The 25,450-nt window shown below is 40.5% G+C and overlaps 1 protein-coding gene across 2 annotated transcripts in view; it reads left to right on the top strand.

Moving 5' to 3' along the window:
* Positions 1-25,450, top strand: part of LOC138192818 (cadherin-4-like) — a 219,985-nt gene that overhangs the window by 88,316 nt on the left and 106,219 nt on the right. For both annotated transcript variants that reach the window (XM_069140497.1, XM_069140498.1), the window contains one exon: positions 9,176-9,199. In XM_069140497.1, the coding sequence (XP_068996598.1) occupies positions 9,176-9,199 (24 nt within the window). The remainder of the gene's footprint in view (positions 1-9,175; positions 9,200-25,450) is intronic.

The raw sequence follows: 25,450 nt of genomic DNA, 5'->3' as shown, positions 1-25,450 counted from the left end.
GTGATGACTGATGGAGAACCACTCTAACTGAAGGTCATATCCGAAGCCCTGCCATTTTAGACTGCCACTGTCACAGGGGAAAGGATAAATAAAGCTCAGATTGTTGAGTTTATTCACCCCTCTTTCTCCACGGCTTTGTTGATGGAGGAGGAAGAGACAAACAGATGAAGCAAGTCAAAGAAAATGGAAGATAGGAATGCCAAAAGAATGATTTACAGATGCCTAGGTAGGATTTATCTTTTCATACCTATTTTTTTCACAAATGACATTCAAACAGATTCTCAGATTAGCATTCAATTTTAATAACAAAGACTTGATCCTCCCGTTGTTATGTTTCCCAACATTTAATACGACACAACGGATGTTTCAAATTGCAGATTTTTTTTTTTAAATGCATCCCTGTTATTTAATGATTAGTCTGTCCACCACACATTGCTACAATAGGAACAGTCAGTGATGGGAATGAAACGATTGCTTTTCTTCAAATCCAGCCAAGTAGGATTTTGGTTATCAGTGTGATTATTTCTACTAGAGACCAAACAGTGTTAGCAATTACATAACCATTTGTCATCAAATCATATGCATTCCAAGTAGGGTGAAACAGATTCCTGGAGGGAAAATTAACTACAGCAGACAGCATGTTTCTGACTTTGCTTTTCCCAGACTGTCACAAGGCTTAAGGACAGCAGTCTGTCACTGCTCCAGTGTCCCTGCAGTCTGGCTGGGACACAGAGCTATTCGTCTGGAGCTGGAACCATAGCTGGAGCTGGAGGTTCAGATGGGGTTGTTATCCCCCAGGCAGGGCAGAATGCTCATGGCCAGACGACCCTGCTGCCCAGCCTCTAATATCTGATCAAAAACCATCTGCTGTGGCTGCCAGAGCCCACACACTCCCCGTACCCCTGACCTCTCCAAGGAGAGCCCAATGGGAAATCAAGCTATTAGTGGGCTATTAAAATGATTCTGATAAGCCTCTGAAAAAACATGTAGCACAACACAATTACATTATCATAACAGGGATGCAACTTTTACATCTGTATTGATTTAGACAGACATGATTCTGTTCAGCCATTTCTTCTCCATCCACTTTGCATCTGCACATGATCTTCCATTATCATAATGCAGAAAGTATTGGTTGATTTTATTTGTTACAAATATTTTTCTCATCAATAATTTGTATTCCTCCTGATTACTCCTGTTGACATATAAATGCCAACACGGGCCCACAATGACGCAATTAGCTGCGAATCATTTGTTATTGTGCGAAGAAAGGCTTCTGTGAAACTGAAGCCTGGTGGTGAAATGCTGTCATTGTGATCAAGCAAAGTGTCCACGTTCGACTGACAAGATGTTTTATTAGGGGACATATAACTTGAAATTATATGAGAGAGAACTTGGAAGTATCAAAGAAAGTGTTCAAAGTGCAGTTCCCATGAAGTTTTAATGGCCTGTGCGAACAGTTTTCCGTTCCCTGTGTGTGTCGTGCAGCAACATTCGCCAGGCCTTGATAACAGTTGGTTAATGGGTAATGTGCCACACAAGAGTGATGCTGCACTTTCTGTTTTCATTTTGTTGCTGTAGTGCAGCAATTAATCCAGCTGAACCCTTTGTGCTCACAAAATAAATGCTTTCCATTTTCATTAATAGACAACTCATTAGTACATAATGAGCAAGAAGGCAGCACTCCCTGCTCTCCCTGTGCAGTATGTAGCAGATGAGCATGCGCTACACTCAGCTAATTATAACCTAGAATTGTGCTCTGTCTCCGTGTATTCCTCCCTGGAAAAAGCACTGGCACGTGCTTTTAAAACATTAGTTAAGTAAGTCATGGTATGTTGGTCTTTTCCACATCAGAGGTAAAAACATTATACAAATATCCAGTCATGTACTGTACATTTACATGTCTGTGTAGCATTACTATTGCAATTTGTTTAGGACAACAAAGCGCAGTTGCTCAAAAGCTACATAAAGATACATTCTTGTATTTTTGTCAACTGGTTTAAACTTTTAGATCTCTCCAATTTAAAGCTTAACTCATTCTTCCATCGATGGTGAACACTCACGCTTAAATATAATGATTAACGGCAGTGACGAGCTGCCTGTATCTTTCTCGATGATGGTCTTCAGGCTCCAGTGACTTTTCATCTTGACTCTAATGTAGCGCTTCCAGCCACAGTTGACATATTTCCTTTTCTTCAATCACCTGTTGTCACTTGTAGAAAAACAGTGCTGCAATTTTCTATTTTCTCAGGAAAATGTGAAAATCATCTGCTGTGGACATTCAGGACGTAATGTCCTCAAGAGTGAAATTTAACATTCAACAATGTTTGGATTAGGATTTGTTACTACAGAACATATGGATCAGTTCTTTATAATATATGATTTTAAGTTATATATTTAAATGACATGAGCTGCATCACTTTGTCTCCCTAAAATAATTAGCATCCAGGTTAATAATCATAACTGACTGGTGTTACCATCTATCACCAGTGGTCTCTTCACTTGGTAACTTGAACAGATGGGCTATCACTGTCCACTACTGAGCATAATTAAGAGGTGAACAGCTATAGTGTGTTGGAATGTATCCTAATTGCATTATAGTGATGCTATATCAATAGAGACTAATCATCTGAAGACTGATGCATTTGTTTCCACACTTTTCTTCACATAGCACACACACAGGTACATGTATGACTATACCCTACATTTGTGTGCATTCACACATCCAATCATTCTCACACAGTAACAATATAATAATACAGTACATGTACGCGAGCAGCGCTTTCCAGTGATGATATGGTTTCCATTTTTCCGTTTTACGACAAAGCGATGATTAGCGATAAGGATTACTCACCTCACGAAGGGGATAAAATCGAACCCAATTTCTGGTTGTAATTAAAACCAATCCCAGAGTGGCTCGCTGGAAAGCCACAACTTAAAGAGGTCAATAGAAGACAGGTTTCCAATAGCAGTCTAATTCAATCATTCTGGGAACTATTGTATGAAGGATCAGTCTGTGATTCTTAGATAGAGGCAGCATAGCTCACACCTATGGTCCTGGCTGAAATACTTCATCAGTATTACAGTGTGGCTTTAGGGGTTTATTTCAACTAATAATGTCTAAAACTGTGGTGACTATAATGCTAATCATGTAAACTACATCTCGTGTGCTGAGTTTACAGACTGAAGAGCATCTTAAAACCTCTGAATTCAAACTGTATAACTTTAAGTAATCAAGAGCTGCAATCCCCAAAAATGTTTTCCCTTAATTCCCAAACGGAGAATAATACACATATTTCTCCATAGAAACTGCTTCTCTATTGCATTTTGTGTGTCAAAAATATCCTGCTATGCTTGCCAGCAGTCACAAGGGTCACACTGGAGAAGTGTGCGTGACAGTAAGCCAAGTGAAAAATGTAAATTAGAAAAGACATGACGGAGTAAAAAGACAGACAGAAGAAGTGCAAAATCCCAAAACTTTGCACCTTCAGATGAAATATACTATTTTTGAAGCTGCAGTCATCACTGGTGTTGATAGTTCTCACCATCACCATTAACTAAAGTTAAATCCATCACATGATATTTATGGCATCAGTCTCGTCTTTTGCAGGTATGCCAATTCATCATTTAGACAGTAAGGCTGGAAAGAAGCAGTTCATTGGTCACAAAAAGAGCAAGCATTCTCAATCAAACTGGAGCTTACCTTGCATATAATGTTCTATATTTTGATGCTCACATGTGACAGATGGTACAAAATGTGCCAAACTGTGCAAAAAAGTGCTGACAGAGACAGACGGCAACTATCATCTATGGTACAACGTGTTTGTCAACTTTCACAGCACAGCACTTTTTGTACAGTGTGGCAACTTTTGTGTTGTTTTTTCATGTGAGGGCATTACAGTATAAAAATGCAGATTCAACTTGACAGAGAATAGTTTTGTTTTTTTCTTTAAAGTGTGTGGTTCAGCTTAAAATACTTTATAGTGACATGACGCGATGATGTACAGTAAAATCGTTAGTTCAGCTGGCCACTGGTAAAATGGCTAGTGCTAGATTAGATCGACGAGAGGGGCGCTTTACCTGTGATTGTGTTTTACGTTGTGAAAGGGTTCCCCCACCCCTCTACTTGTTTTTTTTTATTGAATCAAAGCAGTTTTCTGTTGGGAGTTGTAATTCTCCAGCCTCGTGTGGCAGCTCTGAGGTGTCTGGGCCTAATTCTGGTTTCAGTTTGGGATTTGATGTTTCCCTGGTTAGGATTACGGACCAGCTGACTGACTGTGAAACAACCAGTCACAGCAATGCCGAATTTAGCGCATGCTGACATACAGCTGATCCAATCTAGCACCAACCGTGGTCTACCACTCCTGCTTTCCAGTGTTTCAAAAATGACCTTCTTTATCCTGAGGCAGGATGAAGTGTTAAGCATAAGAGTATAGGTTGATGCTTTTGGTTGTTGTTCATTTTTTTTTCTAATTGTGGCCAAATTTTGTACATCACTTAGTGTGACCATGATAACCACTGGCACCAAACAATAGAGGAGACAATTTTACTGGAATCTGCGTATATGACACATCTTCACTGCTGAGCATGAAAACAAAAAAAGGGTTTGAAATGAAGCTGGGTTCTTTTTTATGGGCCAAGAAACAATGTTTATTTTATGAGTTACCTGTAAATGTGCCAACATAAATTCTCGTTGTGATGCTGGTTTCCAATTGATGTGCTCCACATACTGTAGGTGTCTCTGTTATCTCTGCCAAAATGTGGCAACATCCCACACAGGCGGTCAGAGAGTTACTTTTAACTATCTGTTGAGGGCAAGCACCCTTAATGATTTGTATTTTTTATTCATCTGTTTGTTTGTTTATTTATTTATCAGTGCCATTATAGGCTAGCCATACTTGAAACATTCACTAATTCAAGTAGAGAAACTTCTAAGGCTTTAAGTGTGGTTTCGTTTTGACAGTTTTTCATTTTTGTGATGTTTTACATCTGTAGAAACTGTCTTTATGTATTGGATCAAATATGTAATCTCCAGGAAAATAGATGTAATTTTAATGGATAATGAACGTTATAAACATCAACACAAATATTCTGTAACCAGGCTTGATTGGCTTTCAGGATCTCAAAAATGTGGTTTAGTCTGTTTGCCTCTTGACTTGTTTTCTTTAAAAAAAAATATATATATATATATATTTTAAGTCCAATTATAAGGGCGTGCATATTTATCTAAATCAATAACAACATCATCTTAGTGTCTGTAGGCCTTTCCTTCGCTTTCTTCTCATTTACTTGATTCTTTCAACCTCTTTGATGGTGAGAGGCAACATTTCTGAAAGGTAGAACAGAACAGCTGGGAGATCTTTATTTCCTTATATTGCAAATGTATCTTTAAAATGTAGCTTTTAGTGTCCCCAGGCATGCTTTTGGGCAGCCTTAACTTTGCTGTGCTTGAATACATACTTGTGGGAAAGCTGTATTGACATATGCTGTGTTTTACATAATACTCAAACCCACAGGAGTGTTGCTCTGGGTGCATGGGCACATTAAACGCTGCTCGCATATTCACTGCAAATTAGTCTCCAAATCCATATAAGCCTCTGATAGCTTGGAAGAAATGCAGTAATCAATGACAGAGGTTTTCTTTGCCTCCCTGAACAGCAGGGTTATTTATGTGTGCTGACACCAATCAGGATGGTATCTGTGCTCAGACCCAACAAGTTCTACAAAGGAACGAAGTGCTTTCTTTTGATTATTCATCATAACTAATCATGTATTTGTTTATTATTTATCGGTCTCTAAACAATACTGAGAGTATGATAACACATTTTCTTTAACCTTCTCTTCTTTCCAATATATCAATGTGAAAGGAGATTAAGCAACAGTGTAGCGTCCTGCTGTTTACTGCAGGTAACTGTGTATAGTGGCAATTAATTAATGCATAATTTAAACCGTGCCTTGTTAGATTGAAATTAAATCACAGTTAAGTCGTGCTGTCCCCAGGTTTTTGTTGATTTCTGGTGCTTTCCCTCAAAGCTTCATCTGGTTATTAGCAGCGTGTCCACTTTTCTGCGTTACTCAAAGTAAGTCAAACTGATACAGAAAAGTAAAAAAAAAAAAAAAGTTGCTACAGAAAGCATTTTCTGATAAGCTCTTAAAATACTGCAAAAATACCACTTTTAATGCAGGTAAATTATTAGAGGTGCTCAAATAAATGAAACGCCTGTCTGATGTCCGACAGTTACCTGTTTGTCATTGTTGTTGTCTCGTAGTGGCTCAGACTTGTAAGATTTGTGGTGTTAGCTTCCATTATAATTCCTGTAAGCTCTTTATCTTCAGCTATGTGGTGAGATCCAGTGGGTTTGCGATAGATATTAGTTTTGATTTTGAGGCACAAACATGGCACAATGTGTAAATTCACACATACTGGCACAGACTCTGTTGATTTGCATTTGGTTATTGTTGCCAGTTGAAGACTGCAGTTACTGCAAGATACTACCAAAATGATTTCCAGAGATGTGTATTTTATTTTACAGGTTAGTTTGCAAAGTTGCAGTGGTGTCTTGAAATTTGTGAACCCCTTAGCATTTTTTATATTTCTGTATAAACATGACCTGAAACAACATCAGATTTTAACTCAAGTCAGAGAAGCCAATGAAACACTTAACATAACAGTATTATGCTTATGATCGGTGTTGATCGGTGGAGTCCAATGTCTATAAATATGGTTTTATAACCTTTTTCAGCCTGATGAGCACCAATAACTGAGGTCTGAGGTCCTCAGATATCTCTGTTGTCCCTGCCGTGATACTCTACCTCACAAATATGTTGTAAAGCTCAGACTTTACTAGATCCCTTTACTAGAATAAAAAAAAAAAATCACCTGATTATCAACCCATTGACTGAAAGTGCCTGACTCAATTGTCACCATCAAATTAACTGTTAATCCCAGAGGTTCTCATACTTTTTGCCTCTCTCATATGTAATATTGGATCATTTACCTCAATAAATGAATTACCAAGTATAATTGTTATTATCTTATTTGTTTAATTGGGTTCTCTTTATCTACTTTTAAGACTCGTGTGAAAATTTGATGATGTTTTATGTCATATTTATGCAGAAATACAAAAAAATTCTAAAAGGTTTGCAAACTTTCAAGCCCCACTGTATATCACAGCAAGAAGGTTCTGGGTTTGTACCTCGGCCGGGGGCCTTTCTGTGTGGAGTTTGCATGTTATCCTTGTGCCTGCGTGGGATCTCTGCAGGTACTCTGGCTTCCTCCCACCGTCAAAAGATTTAGGTCAGTTTTAGGTCATTTGTATGCAGAAATTCTTAAGGATTCACAAAATGTATGGCATTACTTTAAATGCTTAAGAATAAAACAATCAAAATGTATATGTATATGTATATGTAACCTATGTAATTCTGTGTCATGCGTGTTTGATCCTACCTTTTTTATGTGATGTTGTCATTGTCTTGGGTATGTTTTTGTAATAAGTTCAAATTTCAAATTCACCTTAGATGAAACAGGTAGCAAACGCCTCTCTCCTTCAGTTTTTTTGCCTGTCTTTCTGGATTTTTCTTGTTCTAAAAAGAGAATGTTTGGAGACAGCCCACTTGTACTACAAGCACTTGCTAGAACATTTCTGTTTGACGTCTTTCTTTTACATAATGAATGCCAAAAGAAGGAGGATAGGGGCCAGTAGTCTTGACATGTCGGGTAATATTTTATCGGCTACGCAGCTGCCCCGAAGGTTTTAACAGTGGTGAGAGTTTGTAAGCCTTTGGGCTGAAAAGGAAATGGACCAAGGATTTTCTTTTAGTGATAAGGTTGACTGCACTGGGCTGTGAGAGTGCTTCACTAACTAATTATTTGAAGCCTCCTCTCAGATTAGGGTAGACGTGCAGAGTTTATGGACAGTTGCATAGCAGACAATCAGACCATGTAATAACCGGAGGGCCAATATTTGCTCAAATCCAGCGTAACACCTCACAAAACAAAAGTGTGTAAAGCCCTAATGCTCAGTCCAATCCCACGGCACACTGCCTTGATAAACCCTGACGCCACCTCCACAATGGACGCCATCTTTACTCTGGCAATTAGGCAGAGTTTTGGATTATCACTTCCTCAGCCCAGCATGCCACAAATCCATCCGGATTCAATTATTCCCCATCCAGTGTCTGTGGCCATTTGTGCGTTTTGGGCCTGTGGCCAGTAGAGAACTGTTCAAAAAGATTTAAACTACTTACAGTAAAAAGTTACCCCCCAAAAAACTGCTTTTTTTTCTTTATTTATTCTTGTAGTCCTGCAAGTTTAACAAGTCTATTAAATTCAAATGAAACCTTGGGAGCTTACAAACACTGTCGTGGTGAATATTTTATAAGAACAATAAGTTAAATTTGCTGTATTCCTCTCCTTCAGAATTTTTTTGTAAGTGCTCTGTGTTGCATAAGAAACATGTTGTAGTACATTCTTACCTCCGAGCCGCCGGTGTTTTGATCCTCCCCCTGTGGGCAGGGAGTGTCTCTGGTGGCCTCTACATAAGAAACTCAAATGCTTACTGAAATGATTTGATTTGCTCCCTCTGACTGCACCTCAATCGCATTGTTTTTACTTATTAGAAAGCTCAGTCAGGGTAAATTGTGTGAGGGTTTTCCAAGGGTCAGGAGACTCTCATCTGTCTACTTGAGGCCTCTTTTCAATGTGTTTGCTCTGATGTGTTGTTTTTTTTTATTCCACCTGATCTCTCTGTGGAGCGGGGAATATTTTCTGTGTGGATTTGTGTGTGTGTGTGTGTGTGTGTGTGTGTGTGTGTGTGTGTGTGTGTGTGTGTGTGTGTGTGTGTGTGTGTGTGTGTGTTGCTCAACCAACCTGTGTGTTTTACCCTTTTACCTTTGCGTGTTTACATATTCCGACACATCCAAGTGTGTTTGAATGTGGTGTCGTGGATATTCCTCACAGGTCTCAGATGAAAGACCCCCCCCCCCCCCCCCCCCACACACACACACACACACCACCACCACCCCCCACCCCCCCTATCCCCAGACTTTCCTTTTGGGTTGCTCGTTTCCTTCCCAGTAAATGGCCAACCATGGCTGTCATCTCCTGCATTTTATGTGTCTACAATAATCAGCCTAACACATTTTCTTTGTGTGTCTCCTCTCTTTTTATCTACAGGTGCCATAGTATCATCACAAAAAGGTAAGACATAATTCAATCACTCACTTGTGGATTCCCTCGCATTTTCAGATGGCTGGCATGTGCTTGTGTCGCTCCGTGTGCCTGTGTGCCTTCTCAGTTTTTTGCTAACGAGATGAAAAACATTTCATGGTTTTGTTGATTTGAAATCGAGTCATTCAATGTTTTTGTTACAGAACAATCTGTTTGATTACAAAGTCAATCACTCACACCCACCGACACCTAGACGAAATTATCCTTCTATCCTGCAATGATAGGCAGCCCACAGTGTGTGTTTATGCAGGGCTTTCTGTAAGATTTATGTTCAGACTAATCACAGTTCTGTTTTGACTCCTCCGCGCGTTCATGTGTATGTTAATGCAAGATTCAGGGCGGTGACTGTTTTGCATAGTGGATCTTGTGGGAGACGCTGGGTAGATGTTTGTAGGGACGTACCTGTAGGCTGTTTTGATTTTGCAGGATGACGGGGCCAGGCAGTCAAACTATCTAAACAGCTCGGAGGGTCTTGTTCTGAGTGGTAGCCTGCGGGTGTATGCACCAGGCAGTCCCAGCCCTCTCCTCTTCATTGAGAAGGTACAGTAATGGCAGAGGGTGTGTCACGCTCTGTGATTGCAAAGCAGAAGCAGACAATCAGTCTGGAGAACTCCCTGCTGATTTTGTTGAAACTTTCTTTTATTCCCCGCTGTGCTCATAAGAACTTAGGTGTTGTTTTGTACAAGTTTTTACCAGAGCAAAACATACGCAGGTGAAAATATTTTCATTGTCACCTGGATTCTGATATAATGTGCATGTATATGCGGAAAAAAAACCCTGTAACAGCAGGAGGCTTTCTTTGGGAACATGTTGACATTTTTACCTTCCAAAGCTTCAGATCTGTCAAAGCTGCTCGTATATATTGCAAAAGGCATTGATAGGATATATCTGCGTGACAGGTTACACTTAGTACACCGTCACCCACATACACACACACATGTACAAACCTTTGTGAGCCTATGTATGTGATGACTATGCGGTGTACGGTGTTGTCCAAATGGCCTATAAAGGTAAGTGATGCAGGTTGCCCGAGCCTTGCTCTCTGATGAATGTTGAAGGGGAGGAGAGGCTGGCGTGGTGTACATCGTCCCATCACAGCTGCACTCGCTTACATTTCTGAATGAGAGCAGGATGAATAAGGCCGCACAACCCCTGACGGTGAATGTATGCTTACTTTTGTCATCCAGTGTGTGTCCGTGTCTGACTTTTCTGTGTTTGCATGTTTTTCTTTTCTCGCCCAATCCAGTATGTCCAATTCAAATCTGTTTTGTCGGAGGCAACAAAAACATTCAGTCTCTCAGCCCCACACATTGAGAGTGCCATAAAGAAAAATAGCCTGCTCTATTCATTCATACACTGTGAGTTATAGATGGCTGTTCTGCTATGACAGTGTCATCGGTACTGAAGAGCCATGGGGCCTTGAGGCAAAGAAAATGTACATAAACCATGTGTTTGTGTGTGCACATCTCTTAAAGAGCTGGCATGTGTGTGATGTGTGTGTGTGTGTGTGTGTGTATGCATGTGTGTTGTTTGTGTGTGCCTCAGCATGAAAGATGAAGAGAGCAGGACATTTATGCTCACTTGCAATGTCAACAACCCACAGTCTCAATCTGTCAGCATTCAGCATGAGATGTTAGAATAGTACAATGCTACAGTGCCGGTTTTAGACTGAAAGGCAGCACACGATATTTAGGTCCAGGTAGGATTCAAGCTGGGAGTGAATAACCTTTTTACTGTTGTTCCTCGCCAATATCATGATTAATCCAGGACCTCATTATAATTTGACCTTATTATTTAGTTCCCTACTTCTAGGGAACATCCCTACTACCTGCCCCCCCCCTACCATGACATCCTTTATCCAACACCTCTCCACCCCCTTACACTCCTCCTCCCTCTCTGCTGCCAAATGAAGTATATTTATGGCACCTGTGCTGGAAAAACAGTCTCCGGGAGACGTCCCTCTAATTTCATTTTCAAAATGCCAGCAATAAATTTATCAAATGGGCTGAATCGAATCGGATTCACACGCAGTGCCATCCGTCATGGGCTGTCCCTCAGGGGCCTGTGGGCGTACTTAAGCCAGCCAAAAACCTCTGCTGGCAGGAGGAAAAGACTGAGTGTTGAAATGTGGGGGTGGGGGTGTCCTCCTAGAGAAACCAGATGAATGTACTGGAGAAATATGCTGAGAACAAGGATGTGTGTGCATATCTTCATGTGCTTGGATGCATATGCGCATGCATAAATTAGCCTCTGCATGAGTGTGAATGCATTTGTGTGCACAGAGGTCAATGCTAATTATTCAGCACATTGGAGCCTCACGCTGGAATCTCAGCTAAGCACTTTGTCTGTCAATGTGCCAGCGTAATAATTGATTAATTGCAACACAAGTAAATTGATTGTTTTGCTCGTTTCTGCATTAGTAAATCCCTCTTAGTTCAAACACCACTTTGAGCTTCATCCCCTCCCCTGCCTCTGAAAACTCCAGGTTCACACGCTCCGTGCCCTCCCATTCCCCTCCCATCGCTCACTACCTCCCCCTCTGTCCCTGACTTCAGCACCTTTGCCTCTCTCTTATAAACGCCTCTGTCTCTGCTTTTCTTTTGTTTCACCCCTATATCCCTCTGCCTATCTTTCTTTTTCCTCTCAACATTTATCACTATGCAGGTTAAGCCAGGCGTGAGGGAGGGTAAAGCTGCTTAGCACTAACAGTTCTAATGAAGTCAGGCCCCATATTCCTCTAACGGGGATCAGTGCAGCTACTCTGTGAAGCCTGTCAGCATTTAATGATTAGATGAAACATTCAGACACCCGCTACAAGACGACATGCCCACTGATATATGGTAATACCCAGCTGTGGTCTCTCTGACTGTGACACATACACACACTGCCGTGTGCATGCACACATACACTCCCACTCCACCCGCTTTGCAAAGGTCTTGATTTATGACTCAGAAATGGCATCAAAGGTATACACAGCAAAGTGATTAGAAGAAAAACAAATGACAGAGATTCCCGCTATGTCCAGGAAGGTGGAGAAAAAAGTAAATTGTGTGCAAGAGATTTATCCCTCGCCTTGATGAGTAGATGGTTAACAACTCCACACGCTTTATTCAAGATGCATATTGTAATCCATGATTTGTCACTGCTTCTCACTTGCTCTCTAAAAAGCTTGATAGAAAATCACTCAAAAGGCCAATATCTCAAAACCTTTTTTACCATTTCAAGATTAATCTCAGATTAATTCTAAATTGTATTAGATTAGGATCTACTCTCCTCTGTGCACACGAGTGGCTTCTCCGTGTGTGCTTGTAGTGGTGTGTTGTTAGTATGTCAGTAAGGAGGGTGTTTGTCGGTATGTTTAAATGCTAAAACCAAGAAATGGAGTGACAGAGTCAATGGTTGGGTCATCAAGCTGCCAGTTTGTCCGAGTGAAAGGGTGCCTATAGGGCTTGGCCACTTTTTGCCCCATTAACCACACATGCTAATTTACCTGTCAATTTACAGCAACACGAGGAAACTACATTTTTCTCAACTTCTCTCTCTGTCTCTATCTTTTCTCCTGTTCCCCCCTCTTTAAATTTCTAAATCTCTCGATCTCTCCTTTATTACATTTTGTCCAACATCTTCCTTCCACTGCTAATTGGAAACACATTCTGTCCCCACACCAGTAATTTATTTCCCTCTTTTAAAAGTACCTGTTTAGCTCCAGTTGAAGAATCTTAAGATACCGGATTGAATTAAATGTATACGCATTTCTGCCAGTGTGCAGCCTCAGCTCCAAGCTTCTCATGTATCTCTTGGTTTGCAAAGCCTCCTTAAAACTACTTCGGTAAACTACTTGAAAGGAAGCACTTTCAACCAAAGAAGCTGACTTGGCATAGCATTTAGAAATGCCCACAGAGCGTGATTCAAAATAAATTGGTAACTGATAATCATAATACAGTAATCCTCATGTAAACTTCTTAGCTAATAACTGCTTCGTAAATCCGGCTCAAAAAAGCCTTCCTGACTCTATGGCCACATTAGAGTTTGATGAGTATGTGGTATTGCTCAGAGATAATATAATAAACATTACATTAAACACTAGCCAGGATGTACATAATGATGTGTGAAGGATCTTGTGAATGAAAACCTCACCCTGTTTCTTTGATCCCCTGACTAACATGAAAGTGTTGACTTAATGAGATGTTGGAGGTGTGATTGTTTCCTGCTGTTATTGCAAAATATATCCCTTAACTTCTTAAGGAAATTTTATCCAAATTAGCTGGCTTTATTCATCAAAATTTGTACCTTCTTGCTATCAAATTTGAACAAAACAATTTATTTTTTCACCTCCAAAATACATATTTGCGTCTCATTATAATGCAATAAATTGTACCACAAAACCATTAAGCAGTTGTGAAAATTACACAACTGATTGTTTTAGTGGTTAGTAATTCGCACTTGCACTGGTGGTTATCGCACTATTGGTAATTTTACCACCATTATCTCACGAGCACATGATTTTCAGTCAAATTGCCCATTTAATTTGTGGGAGTAAAGTTGTGGATTCAATTTTTTGATGCCAAAAAAAATACTTGCTAGCTGCTTAAAAACACATTTTATATAATGAAATATACTTTATGGCATTTCATCACTAATAGAATCAGGAATCATTATCAAAGCAGCTTTTGTTTTACAGTGTTATTTTCCTACATTAGAGGAGCAGACCAGGTGCAAAGATTTGTCCGCATTAATTCTTTACTTCATTTATTCCAGACAGAATTATTTGTGAATGGGAGGGATGTTATTTTTATTTAATGAAAGATAATTGCCTTAACCTTCACAAATTTACCTGATGGTAGGACTAATAGGAATAGACTAATTTATTTTCCATCATAAAGTTTGTTATTTAAAGTGTATTTTTTTACTGTGGTAAATTAGACATGTAATTGGTATATTTTTGTATAGTTCAATGAATGATTCATATTAGTGTTTGTTGATTCAATTAGGTGACAGCAATTGCGTTAGATTTGTTTTTAAATTAAACCTAACATTAAATAATAAGGTGGCTCATGAGAACAAAAATGACAACTAATAAAAATAGAATCTTATCTTTATGGAGAGATGTCCATTAATAACTTAATTTCTTTGTGATGACAATATAAATAGTTATACAATCAACTGAAGCGATGGGTTTTAATGATTAGTAATTATTTTCAAACATCTGCAGTGTCATAGCAGTGTGAATCTAAAGGGCTTTGTTGATTGCATACCTATCATATGGTTCTACAGCTGTTGCTTTGCTTTACTTTGATTCATAAGTTTCACTTAATACCCTACACTCTATTAGAATTGTATTGGAATACAAATTATGAATGTGTTGTTTTGGAAGAAAATACAAGTATGTTAACTGTCTTACTAGTAATCTACAGTGGTACTATGTTGAATGACATAAACTATCTGTCTGTGGAAGATTGATTAGTATCGCAGTACATTCTTGCAATCAAATGAAGGCTTTTATATACCATGCACAAGCTAGCTTAAATAGAGTGTTACGTTTGTTCAAATCCCACATGTACTGTAGTAACAGCAGCTGCTTCCTATATAGCAGTAATGAATGAATGAATGAGTGTGTGTGAACATACCATGGGGTGTTTTCTGCAGTGTCCTCTTCTTGCGACCATGGATCCTTGTGACAAGAACAGTGATTACTTTGACCTTTAATTGTTTTTGTTAAATGATTTTGAATTCAGCTGTGTGGGCTCTGCGGGAGACAGGGGTCATTACAAACATGATTTTGCCTACATTGCATTTTCTAAGCCAACTCGTAAGGTCCAGAATATATGGATGTTAATGGCAACAGAAGACACTGTAAGGCCAGAGTAGAAACCCCAAATATATGGAACTGAATTATTGAAAAAATACATTAAAGGGGAAAGTCACCTGTGCAAGAGGCAGAGAGAAGCATTATTTTCTGCAACAATGTGAGAAGCTCGTTGTTATGATGTCACAAGGGGCTGATAATGTGTTTTGTTTGCCAGGCGAAAGCCTGCAACATGTCCAACTGAGTGTTAGCCAAAGATAAAGACAAAACTACACAAGGAGAGCCTCAGCAGACCGACATCTTAGACTCATTAAGATTGCCTGGGCATTGAAACATTTCTCAGGCAATGACAGAGAGCAGATAAAAGCAGAGACAAGTATAACAAAAAGAATGGAGACGGAAGTAAATTTATCGCCACCCTTTCTCAAACAATCCTGTTCTAAGCCTCAACTGCCAATTAGATACGAGAACAGCCTGTTCCCTTGACGGATGAACTTAATTTGATATTCTGTGTTCTGCTCAGTAGGGTGCAACACTGATTGCACTGGTGAATGGAATTTTCAGACCATCCATACAGACTAAGTGTAATTGACTATGTAGCGATAGACTCCATCTTATCATAACTTTTCTTTTATCGGTAGAGCAACTCCATTTAAAAGGTGGGTCAGGTTTGTATCTGATTGTGTTTGGCAGGTATCTGGAAGATTAGAGCTCGGTTGCCCATAGATGCATGTGTTGCTGTGTGGCTTTACCCAGGAGCAGAACTGCAGTATTCCCACTGAGTAAATAACTCTTTGTCATGATTCAACAATACGTTGTTGTCACAGGACTACCTGCTCTGAGTCACTTAGATGATTCATACATCTTTGTCCGTTTAGTGACAAGACACCACAGTTGGGCTAGAAGCCCTACAGGGCTGGCAATGCCAGGGAAGCGGGTGGCATATTGCACCCAGCAGGACAGCTCCGATGTAGGCCTGCATGGCAGAGGGATTTGGCCAGCTTGGATTAGCTCAGCAGGGTGGAACAGAGGGATGCAGATGGGGAGGGACAGACTGGGAGTTGAAGACAAAGTATATCAATCTCTGCTCAGTACATAGACACCTGAGAAACCTGAGAAAGAGCTGCTGAGAATCATGATTAGTCCTTTCATACGCCGGTGAGCAATAAACACCAGTGAAACATGAAACCACCGCCACTACTATAAACTGAGAGCCAAACTAATGAGCAATAAATTATATATTAGATTTCACATTATCTTTTGAAAATAGTTTTGCCCTTTTTCACACTTTTGGATTTCTTCTTTTACATTTAAAACGATTTTTAATTTCTGAGCTGTGGACATGTGAATATTTATTCAAATGCCTTATAATGAGATAAACACATCTCCAGACTCCACAGTCACACTAATTAAGCAGGCTTTTTCCCTGTACAGTGCTGTGCTCTCAAACGTTGTCAACTGCTCAAAGGCATGTCACGACAGTAAAGGTAGATGGGTATTCTCAAGCCAAAAATAAACAAGTTGATAAAATGGTTAAAAACACACACAGAAACAGGAAAGACAGGTGAGCCAGTTGCCAGTTCCGACAGACTGCTGAGGAAACGTGTCTTTATTCTTTGCTCAGACTGGTCCATTCTGGCCGAAGAATGGATCTAATCCAAGGCTTTATTACCAAACTTCAGATGCAAAGCCTTTTCCTTTTCTGAAACCAAAAAGGGCCAAGGATATGAATTGGAGTCTGGACAAATTGGCATCACTTACACGAGCGCTGTAGGAAGAAATTATCAAATGTAGAAGTCGTGTCCTCCTCCAGTATCTTTAAGACTGGCTCTGGAAACTATTCAAATTTGTACCATTCACACTTTCACAGTGCATTCTGTTGAGATTTTATTTTACAGTACAGGCAATTACACGGATGCCTTTACAGCTAATTGTTATGTTAGTGCTGTGTTCCTTTTGAACTAAAGCAATACGATTTGTTCTATTACAGAAGACAATAGGAAGAGACAGGGACTGATAAAGTGTCACATTGTGAGGTGTATTTGCGGCACCAGATTATCAGAGCCGGCATTCATTTCTCCCAACATCGTAAATTCCATCTTCCTTTGCTGCTTTAGAATCAAACAAAGACAGGCTTTGAAAGATGTTACCCCATTATAGGAGTAAGAGAAGGCCACTGCAGTAAATAAACAAACATTGATGTCTGAGGGAAAATGGCAGCAAATGATTAACAATTTAGAAAGAGGATGAAGAAGAAACATCCATTACATTTTATTGTAATTTGCAAAAGGTACAAGGATGAGTGGATGATTAGGGAGATCACCAGGTCTCTTGGGGAATGTTGCTGTGTTCCCCTGATGCCCTGATGGGAAGAGGGATTACTCTTTGACGAATGATAAAAGAAAATATTTGCTATACGATTAGTCTTTTGTGTAAGCTAAGATCGAGAATTGTTAAAAAAAACCCAATAACAATTGTCAATTTATGCGCTTGACATTAGTGATGCATATCGTAATCTTGTAAATCCTGCGAGAGCATTTAAACCCAGTGGTCACCCACCCATCGTGCTCACCGGGTCTGTCTTCTTAAGCATAGCTGTTTCCGTGCCACTTTATGTAACTACTTTACACTCAGCAGAAATAAGTATAACAAATTACTGTGCAGAGTTTCCAGTCAGCTTTCCCCTGGAGAGAGACATGGTACCTAGGAAGCGAGGTGGGCCCAGATGGATTATGCTAGGCTAATTCCAAGCACAAATCAGCTCGCATCCATCAATAATTCATGTGGAAGTCTTTGAAAAGTAAACACTGCTTAGCCCATTAAGAATCCAGATTGGCACAATGCCGTGAAGGCGCAAATACGCTACACAACTTGACTCCATGTGCAGAGGGTCTGTAGCCGCTACAGGGGGAAAAAAAAAATGCTTGCGTTCTATATGGAAATCCAATGCTCATTAGAGGAGGTTGAATCTTCTGCAGACCCATAACCAAGTATTACCTGGCGCAGCATTAGCATGGAATTGATGCTAAAGATGACAGTAGAAGGAGGCAATTAGAGTGACAGCTGGTGCTGGGATGTGTTGAGTTTTGTGGATTGATCTTCTCTGTCAGCTTTGTTTCTGTACACTTCAGACATCTGGGAAACTTGCGCTCCCATTCAGTCAGTAAATGCACGTAGCTGAAATGCTAAAGAGGATCACGCTCCCACTGTATAGTTCATTCTACTCTTCTCTCCCCGCTGTTATTTGCACATTGACTTTACCTCCTGTTTACCCTTCGCCATTTTTTTCCCCCCCTTTGCTTGTCTTTCATGTACTTTTCTTCAAGGTCTGTTTGTGATTTCTGATGCTAAAAGGAGTTGTTGTGTGTGGTATGTTTATGTAGCTTTTAGCAATTCCCTGTCCTCAGCACTGCAATTCCCACCTGAGCAATGCAAGATAGGGAGTGGTCTCGGTCTGTCTCTGTCTATGATGCTCATTAGATAAAGAGGAGGTTCATGCATTGTATTGGTTTTGCAGTCTGGTTTTCTGTCTGTATATTTCTCTCTTTCTTGCTCTTTTCCTCTCATCTTTCAATGCTCTGGAGATGGTCTGCTCAGTACAAACAGCATCTGTCCGGGAGAATAATAACATCTATAATCGCTCCCCAGAGAGTGAAAAACAGAGACTTTTTTTTCTCTTCTTTTTCTAACTTTGCAACCCAAAGTTTCAGATGTATGATTTATAGACATCACACACTGGATTTTCTCTAAATGCATCGAGTTTTAAATGATCAGTGACAGCAAGAATAAGCTTTATGAAACTATGTTTCTACACACTATATTTTTCTCCTCTGCACTTCTTTTGACGTATATGGATTATCAGTCCATCAGTTGGGATTTTATGTGGAGTTTTACCGGAAATGATCTGTGCAGTAGTGTTCGTCCAGTTTTAATTGATTGCTTTCCCGTAACCTCTGCTTGGATCTGGAAAATAGTCCCTGAACATTACCCTCTGACAGGAAAAATAAAAAGGTTCCTTGTGGGAGTCGTGTCTTTTCAACATTGTATGCTGGGGAAAGGTATATTCACATAAAATCAGATTTTTATGGCAGGATTTCAAGCGTATGGATTTATGTCTCAATGCAGAGAGCAGTGAGATAGAAAGAGTTGGAGGGGTTCCCGGGTGGATTAAATGCATACTTTGTACACCTGTGTATGTGTTAGTGAGTAAGTGTGTGGGCACACAGGTGAGCACGCGCACTTGTCTGTCTGAACATGTATGTGCATGCTCCGGTGTATGAGTGTTATCACTCTAGTTGCAGCTCACTCCATTAGTGGGTAGGGATTCCTGTGCTCCGCTGCTAGCCAGAGGAGACCAATTAAAGCCATCAGGCAGCATCAGGGGAGCTGAGCTGCTCTCAGAGCCCACATAGCTGAAGAAGAGAGGGTTTAGACTGGCTCCATCCTCTTCCTTCAGCTCTGTACTGACTGCAGACAGGCAGTATGGGGTGATTCTGGGACAATTACAGGTACATATGTTTAAGAATTCCCTGCTTATACTTGCCTCCATCTTTTTCTTTTAGTTTTCATCTATTGTAAAGCCCATTGAATTGCATCTATTTGCATTATTACAAATTTATGCATCAAGATTATTGTAATGACAGTTATTATGGTATTCACACGCGTAATCCTCAGTCACAAGGGATTGGATTGCAGCTCACTGGGCAGAAAACCAGGTCAGGATATTAAAGGGTTAACAGTTATTTTCAAGGGCAGTTATGAGTCTCCAATATGGCCTTTTTGGGGCTGGAGGGAGATTGTTGGCATTTTCCACAGGCTTTTTAAATAAAGTAATGTATAAATTCTACTTTGTAAAATGTATTTTTGTTCTTTCAAAACTGAAAATAATTGCAACGTGTAAATTACTTTGCCATGAATAATGAGTTCTTATCCAGTGAAGGATTAATTCTGGTTTAACTTGCTTGCAACTTGGTAAGAGTAAAACTCTGCCCTTCTTTTAATAACTCCAAATGCTCTGCTTTGTACGACCCTATTTCATTCCACCTACAAAAACTGAATGATTTCATCAGAGAAGTTTTCAGTGCTCTGAAGCTGCTTGCTTGAATACTTTAAAACCAGCCCTATCCCCCTAATAGAAATGCAGAAAGGAGTAGCAAAGATTCAACACAGTTTGAGGCCTTCCCAGTGGGTGTTATTATTGTGCGGTTTTCCTGCAGCCTTCCACACTAATGCTCCTCTCGTCAGTGATGCTTGACCACGCTTCAGGGCTTTGTTATAGCATGGAGGCCAGAGATGTCATACCCTGTTACAAAATAAGGCACCAGATATGAACTTCCTCTTTCCTCCTCCACCCCCTCCCTTCCCCGATGCCTCTTCTTCTCCCCCAGCCCTGGGGATCACTGCTGTGGAAATAGAGCCCGCTCCATAGTGCCTACTCAGTAGGTAATAACTCGCTGTTCAGGCTCAGATAAAAAGCTCCATTCATTTAAGTGCCTGCTCTCTTTCTACACACGAGTGACACCTATCCCCTGGGAGAGCAGCGGTGAACTATCTGGTTGAAACCACACGCACAGTCCTCACCAGCCCTGATTGCCTCCCTCCGAGTTCTTTGGCGGTGGAGCCTAACCCCCCTCTACGTACCCCCTTCCGGAGCCTCATTCTCCATCTGATTTTTCATTTCTTTCAGTGGAGATCCCTAATTTTTTTTTTAACTTCCTCCTTCATTTCCCTGCCTACCTCTTCACACACTAAATCATTGCCTCTATTATCCCCTTCACCTGCTACTGCCTTTGCCTCCGCATCTCCAAATGCTGCCCTAATCACACCTCAACTCCTTTTCACCCATGTCACTTTGGGTGCGTTCCTCCTTACTCTCTTTGACTTCCTCTTTCTCCTGCTCATCTCTATTATCAGATTTGATCATTTCCCTCTCCTCCATCCATCTACCCTTCCCCGGTCTGTCCCTCCATCTGTCTCTTCAGCATGACTGTGAGGTCCCTGAACACTGGGAGTCACTGATGTGTGTACCGGTCAGCGGTACTCATGGGGTAATGTGTAGATCATTCATCCTCTGGACAGGTATGTAATAGAGGCGGGACGAAAGGGAGAAAGGGGGACAGTGGGAGATCTCTGGAGGTATGAGAATCAATTTCATCTGGAATCACCAGAGCAAAGAAGCAGAACCTCTCTCACTCTCTCCTCCTTTACTTCCCTTTCTCTCTCTGTCTCGTTCCCTCTATTTCTCTCTTTGTCTTCATTTCCCCACTCTCCTATCTAATTCCTCTCTGACTGCTCATACTGATCAGCTCACAATGTACTCTAGCATTACACTAGCCAAGCAGCAGGATAAATCCCAACACACATTATAACACAGAAGCCATTATTTAAGTCAACCCCTTTTCTTGGCTCCAACAAGAAAATTGTAGTCATGTGTTCAGAACAAAGGAAACACTCTCTTTTTCTCCCTTCCACCATATTTCCCTGGGCACAGTGGTACATCAGAGAAAACTAAAGAGAGACCGACAGGAAAAAAATAATCCCACAGAGATTGCCCCTGTAGTGCTACTAAGGTTGGCCACAGTGAACGGCCTGCTACACTTGTACAGGAGAGCCACTGGAGACAAACAGCAGTAACTTGCAAGTAGGCTTTTTCAGTCACCTGTGAAATGCAGCTTTGGTTAAATCAGCCCCACATGCATGCGCTTGGTACCTGTTGCAAAGACGTGCATGATAATGTCTTTAATGGCATGACCATCTAGCACAGGTTCCACTTCATAAACTGAAATGAATGACTATTGGCTGAGTAACACACATCATTTGACCCTGCACACTAGGGGAAATGATGATGTGGGAGACAAGAAAAATTGCTCATCAATCACAACCACGGATGGTCAGGTACTCTCATCTTGTAGTAGTAATGTTCAGTGGATTGATTATGGATTGATGAGGTGAGGTAAAGTGCTGCGTCTCATGTTTATAGCAGACTGAACACTTTTTTTAAAAATGTATTTATGATGGCCATAAAGGGTTTGAACAGATGTTAACATTTCTACACAATGCCTGCAGTAAAGTGTCGATTCTGTGTATTATCTCTTATTCGGGAAAAGGAGACAGTGATGAGGTGAGATCAAGTATGTGTGTGTGAAAAGAAAAGAGAGGAGGGAAGATAAAGTGAGTGATAGACGCAGATAGCCAAGGGAGGTTCTGCCAAGTGGGTTTTCCTCTCTACCAGTACAGAAATGATGCATAACTCCACAGTATGCCCTTTAATTGCTGCTATTAATATCAGTTAAAGTTTTAATACCTATTTATTAAAACTTAAACTTTTTCAGGGCCTAATGTGAATAGAATTATGAATCTCAAGGGCTGTGCTCTATAAAAAGGCTCCATCATAAATTATTAATGCTCTACCACTTCATTTGCAAGCTCTCACTCCTCACAAGATTTGTTAAAAAAGAAATAGCCCAAAGGTCTAATATTAGGATGATTTTTTTTTTTTTTAGCATTAAATACTCTGCTTGAGCATGCCATATTCCTTGAATAATTTTTTTAAAAGCTGTAAACATCACCTCCACATTGCTGGAAAGTTCCAGCAGCGCCTCGAATCTACTCATCATTAGCTCACGGAACTTGACAGATGATCTCTACTCTAAACTGGTCATGTATAAAATGTAAACAGAGTGTAGAGGCAGACAGAGAGGAATCCTAATGTACACAGCAGCCTAATTTGTCTGTTTGTATCATTAAAGTCCTTTCCTCTGTCAGATAATCTGTGAAAAGCCCTCGCACTTATCTGCTGAAAAAAACTACAAAAATTAACATTTTAGGAAGGCGAGGAGCCAGTTATCCGCTGTTATTGTAATTAATTATGGTTTAAAGAGGGGAACTTTCTGCTCTGACATTAACTTATCTTTAGTTTAAAGTTTGAACTTTACAAAATGTTTTTAGGTATATTTAATGGGCAACAGAGCCACCAGCAATCTGAAATGCCTTGAATAGCCTGAAAGGGGAAGATAAAAGGAACAGAAAGAGAATAGCAGAACAAAGATCAGTGGTGCCATTTGTGACAACACAGTATTGCATTAGCATAAAAGAGAAATAATTATTATTTTGATGGACTGATATCTGCTTTGTATGCCCTATAGAAGTACTTTTACTTCACACGGAAATATTTGAACTCAACTCTGTAGGTTTATTATGGCATCCAGTTTTAATTATTAGTTTAGTTTCTGAAAGAACATTGTTTTTTTTTTGTTTTTTTTGTCATTTGGACATGTATGGGTCTACTACTTCTTGTCTTCTTTGCATTCTTGTATCCTCAACCAACCCCGAATATTCCCTTTCATCAATTCCCTCATCGTGGTCCCCTGCACCTCCATCTCCACCTCATGGTTTCAGTTGGAGAGTGTGAAATGAAGCTTGTATAATTAAATATTAAAAGCCTGCTGATGAGGGGATTGAGAGTGAGGGTGGGAAGAGGAGCACACCACTGAATCCTCTGCCCTACTTCTTACAGTTAATGTCCACTGGGAATTATTCATGTATCAGCTAACCTGCACTGGCACCTTAGAAGGCACGGGGGTAGCAGTGAGCTGTGCCAAAGTGGCACTGAGTGAGCCAGGGTCAATCAACATTAATAGAAATCCTATTGGAGTGATAGAATTCCAGGATAGAGCGAAGCTTTCATTATTAATTAGCCTGTCAGATGCTGTTCTTATCTGTTTGGATGAGAGTGTTGAAAAGGGAAGTGGCTGCTGTATAAAGCCTTAGCTGCGGTGCAAATGGAAAGTGAATAGCTAATTGTCAACATGCCACAGTCTCCACAGTGCCGACCAGAGAATTTATCATTTGATTCAAAAGTGACTCTATTACTTCACAACACATGTTTGTAAATAACACACACAACATGCCTGTATTATTCATTCTTCATCACATGCTCATGAAATATTCAGACAAAAGTTTTACACAGATTACATTATTTGAAATTGGCAGTTATGGATAAAGCCAGATTACTTTTTATGAGGAAGCGCACATTTTAATCCACTAGGTATTATCATATTTGTGCTCAGCTGACTCACAGCTTAGCATGTTCTAATAGCAGAGGAAAATGTGTAAACCCTCCTAAGGGACAATACTTGTTCCAGTTCTGGTGTTTGTTTAGGCATTAACATGTACAAGTCCTCATAATCTCGACAATTAGACCTGATTAAACCAGGGTTTATGCAGTATCTGAGCAGTGCGAGTGGACTGGTATAACTTGTTCTGGTCTTTTATTTTCACAGTGCATCAGGCAATAAAGATTTGATTTTAGTGTAATATGAAACGTTAGAACACATGGTATACTTGAGGCACAGTCTGTGCTGAGTTGTGCTCGCTCTGAGTGTTGCTGTTGCGTGTCGTTCTTTACCTCTCTCTGGAACACAGTCAGGCTATGAGAGACCTCTCTGCTCAAACCCCACAGACCACAGTCTTTGTTTGTGTATGTGCCAGTGCGTGTAACTGTGCATGCATGCATTGGGGTTGCCTTTAAAAGTGGACACAAGCAACGTTCCCTACCACAGCCCCTTAATTTCTCTCTGAGATATCGATGTTCAGAGTGAACGCATCACACAGCTCAAGGAGGCCGTGAAGCAATTAGGGCTCTCTGCCGCCTCTGGTGTGTCATCTCCAGTAAATAAAGCTCCCTGCAGCTCCAGGCGAGCCATGACAGGAGAAAATACAGAACAGTCTCAAACTGCTCTAGGAATTCAAAGGGATGAACACCCACTAACCTTACCCTCCCTTCTACTCCTGTTCAGCTGAATCACAGAACCCAGCAGAGGGAGTGGAAGGTGGGAAGTGGCGGTGTGTGTGTTTGTGTTCAGTGTGTGATCTTCCATTTATGAGTGGCCACCCAGTGAGGCTAATGGTCCCAGTTCTTTCTGCATCTCCAGCTGTGTGAGCAGGTTAACCAACCTTCACACTGCATGTATGGCATGACAAACTTGTTTTAGCTTCACTCCTGCTTTGTTCCCATTGCTTTTCTGCATTTCTTAACTCCATGAAGTGGATGCTGAGCTTGTGTTTTTCCACACATAAAGCTGGCTGCCTGGATTTGTACTCACATAACAACAAACAACTCAAACCCCATCAGAAATCAATCTACCAGTAATGACAGGTTAGTTTTAATTCATTTCTCACCTGCTGTCGCTTTTTAATTACCATCCGCACGCACACGCACACGCACACGCACACGCACGCACACGCACGCACACACACGCTTGTCTCTATATACTTGTGAGGACACTCATTGACGTAATGGATTCCCTAGCCCCTTACCCTAACCTTAACCATCACAACTAAATGCCTAACCTCAACCTTAACCCTAATCTAATTTTAACCTTAAACCTAAAACCAAGTTTTAACCCTCATGTTTC

Source organism: Embiotoca jacksoni, unplaced genomic scaffold (genome assembly GCF_022577435.1).
Source record: "Embiotoca jacksoni isolate LCO1_2020_lvr unplaced genomic scaffold, fEmbJac1.0.p SCAF_9, whole genome shotgun sequence".
Classification (NCBI taxonomy): Eukaryota; Metazoa; Chordata; class Actinopteri; family Embiotocidae; genus Embiotoca; species Embiotoca jacksoni.
Note: the sequence above shows the minus strand (reverse complement) of the source record. Positions and strands in the feature narration are given on the sequence as shown.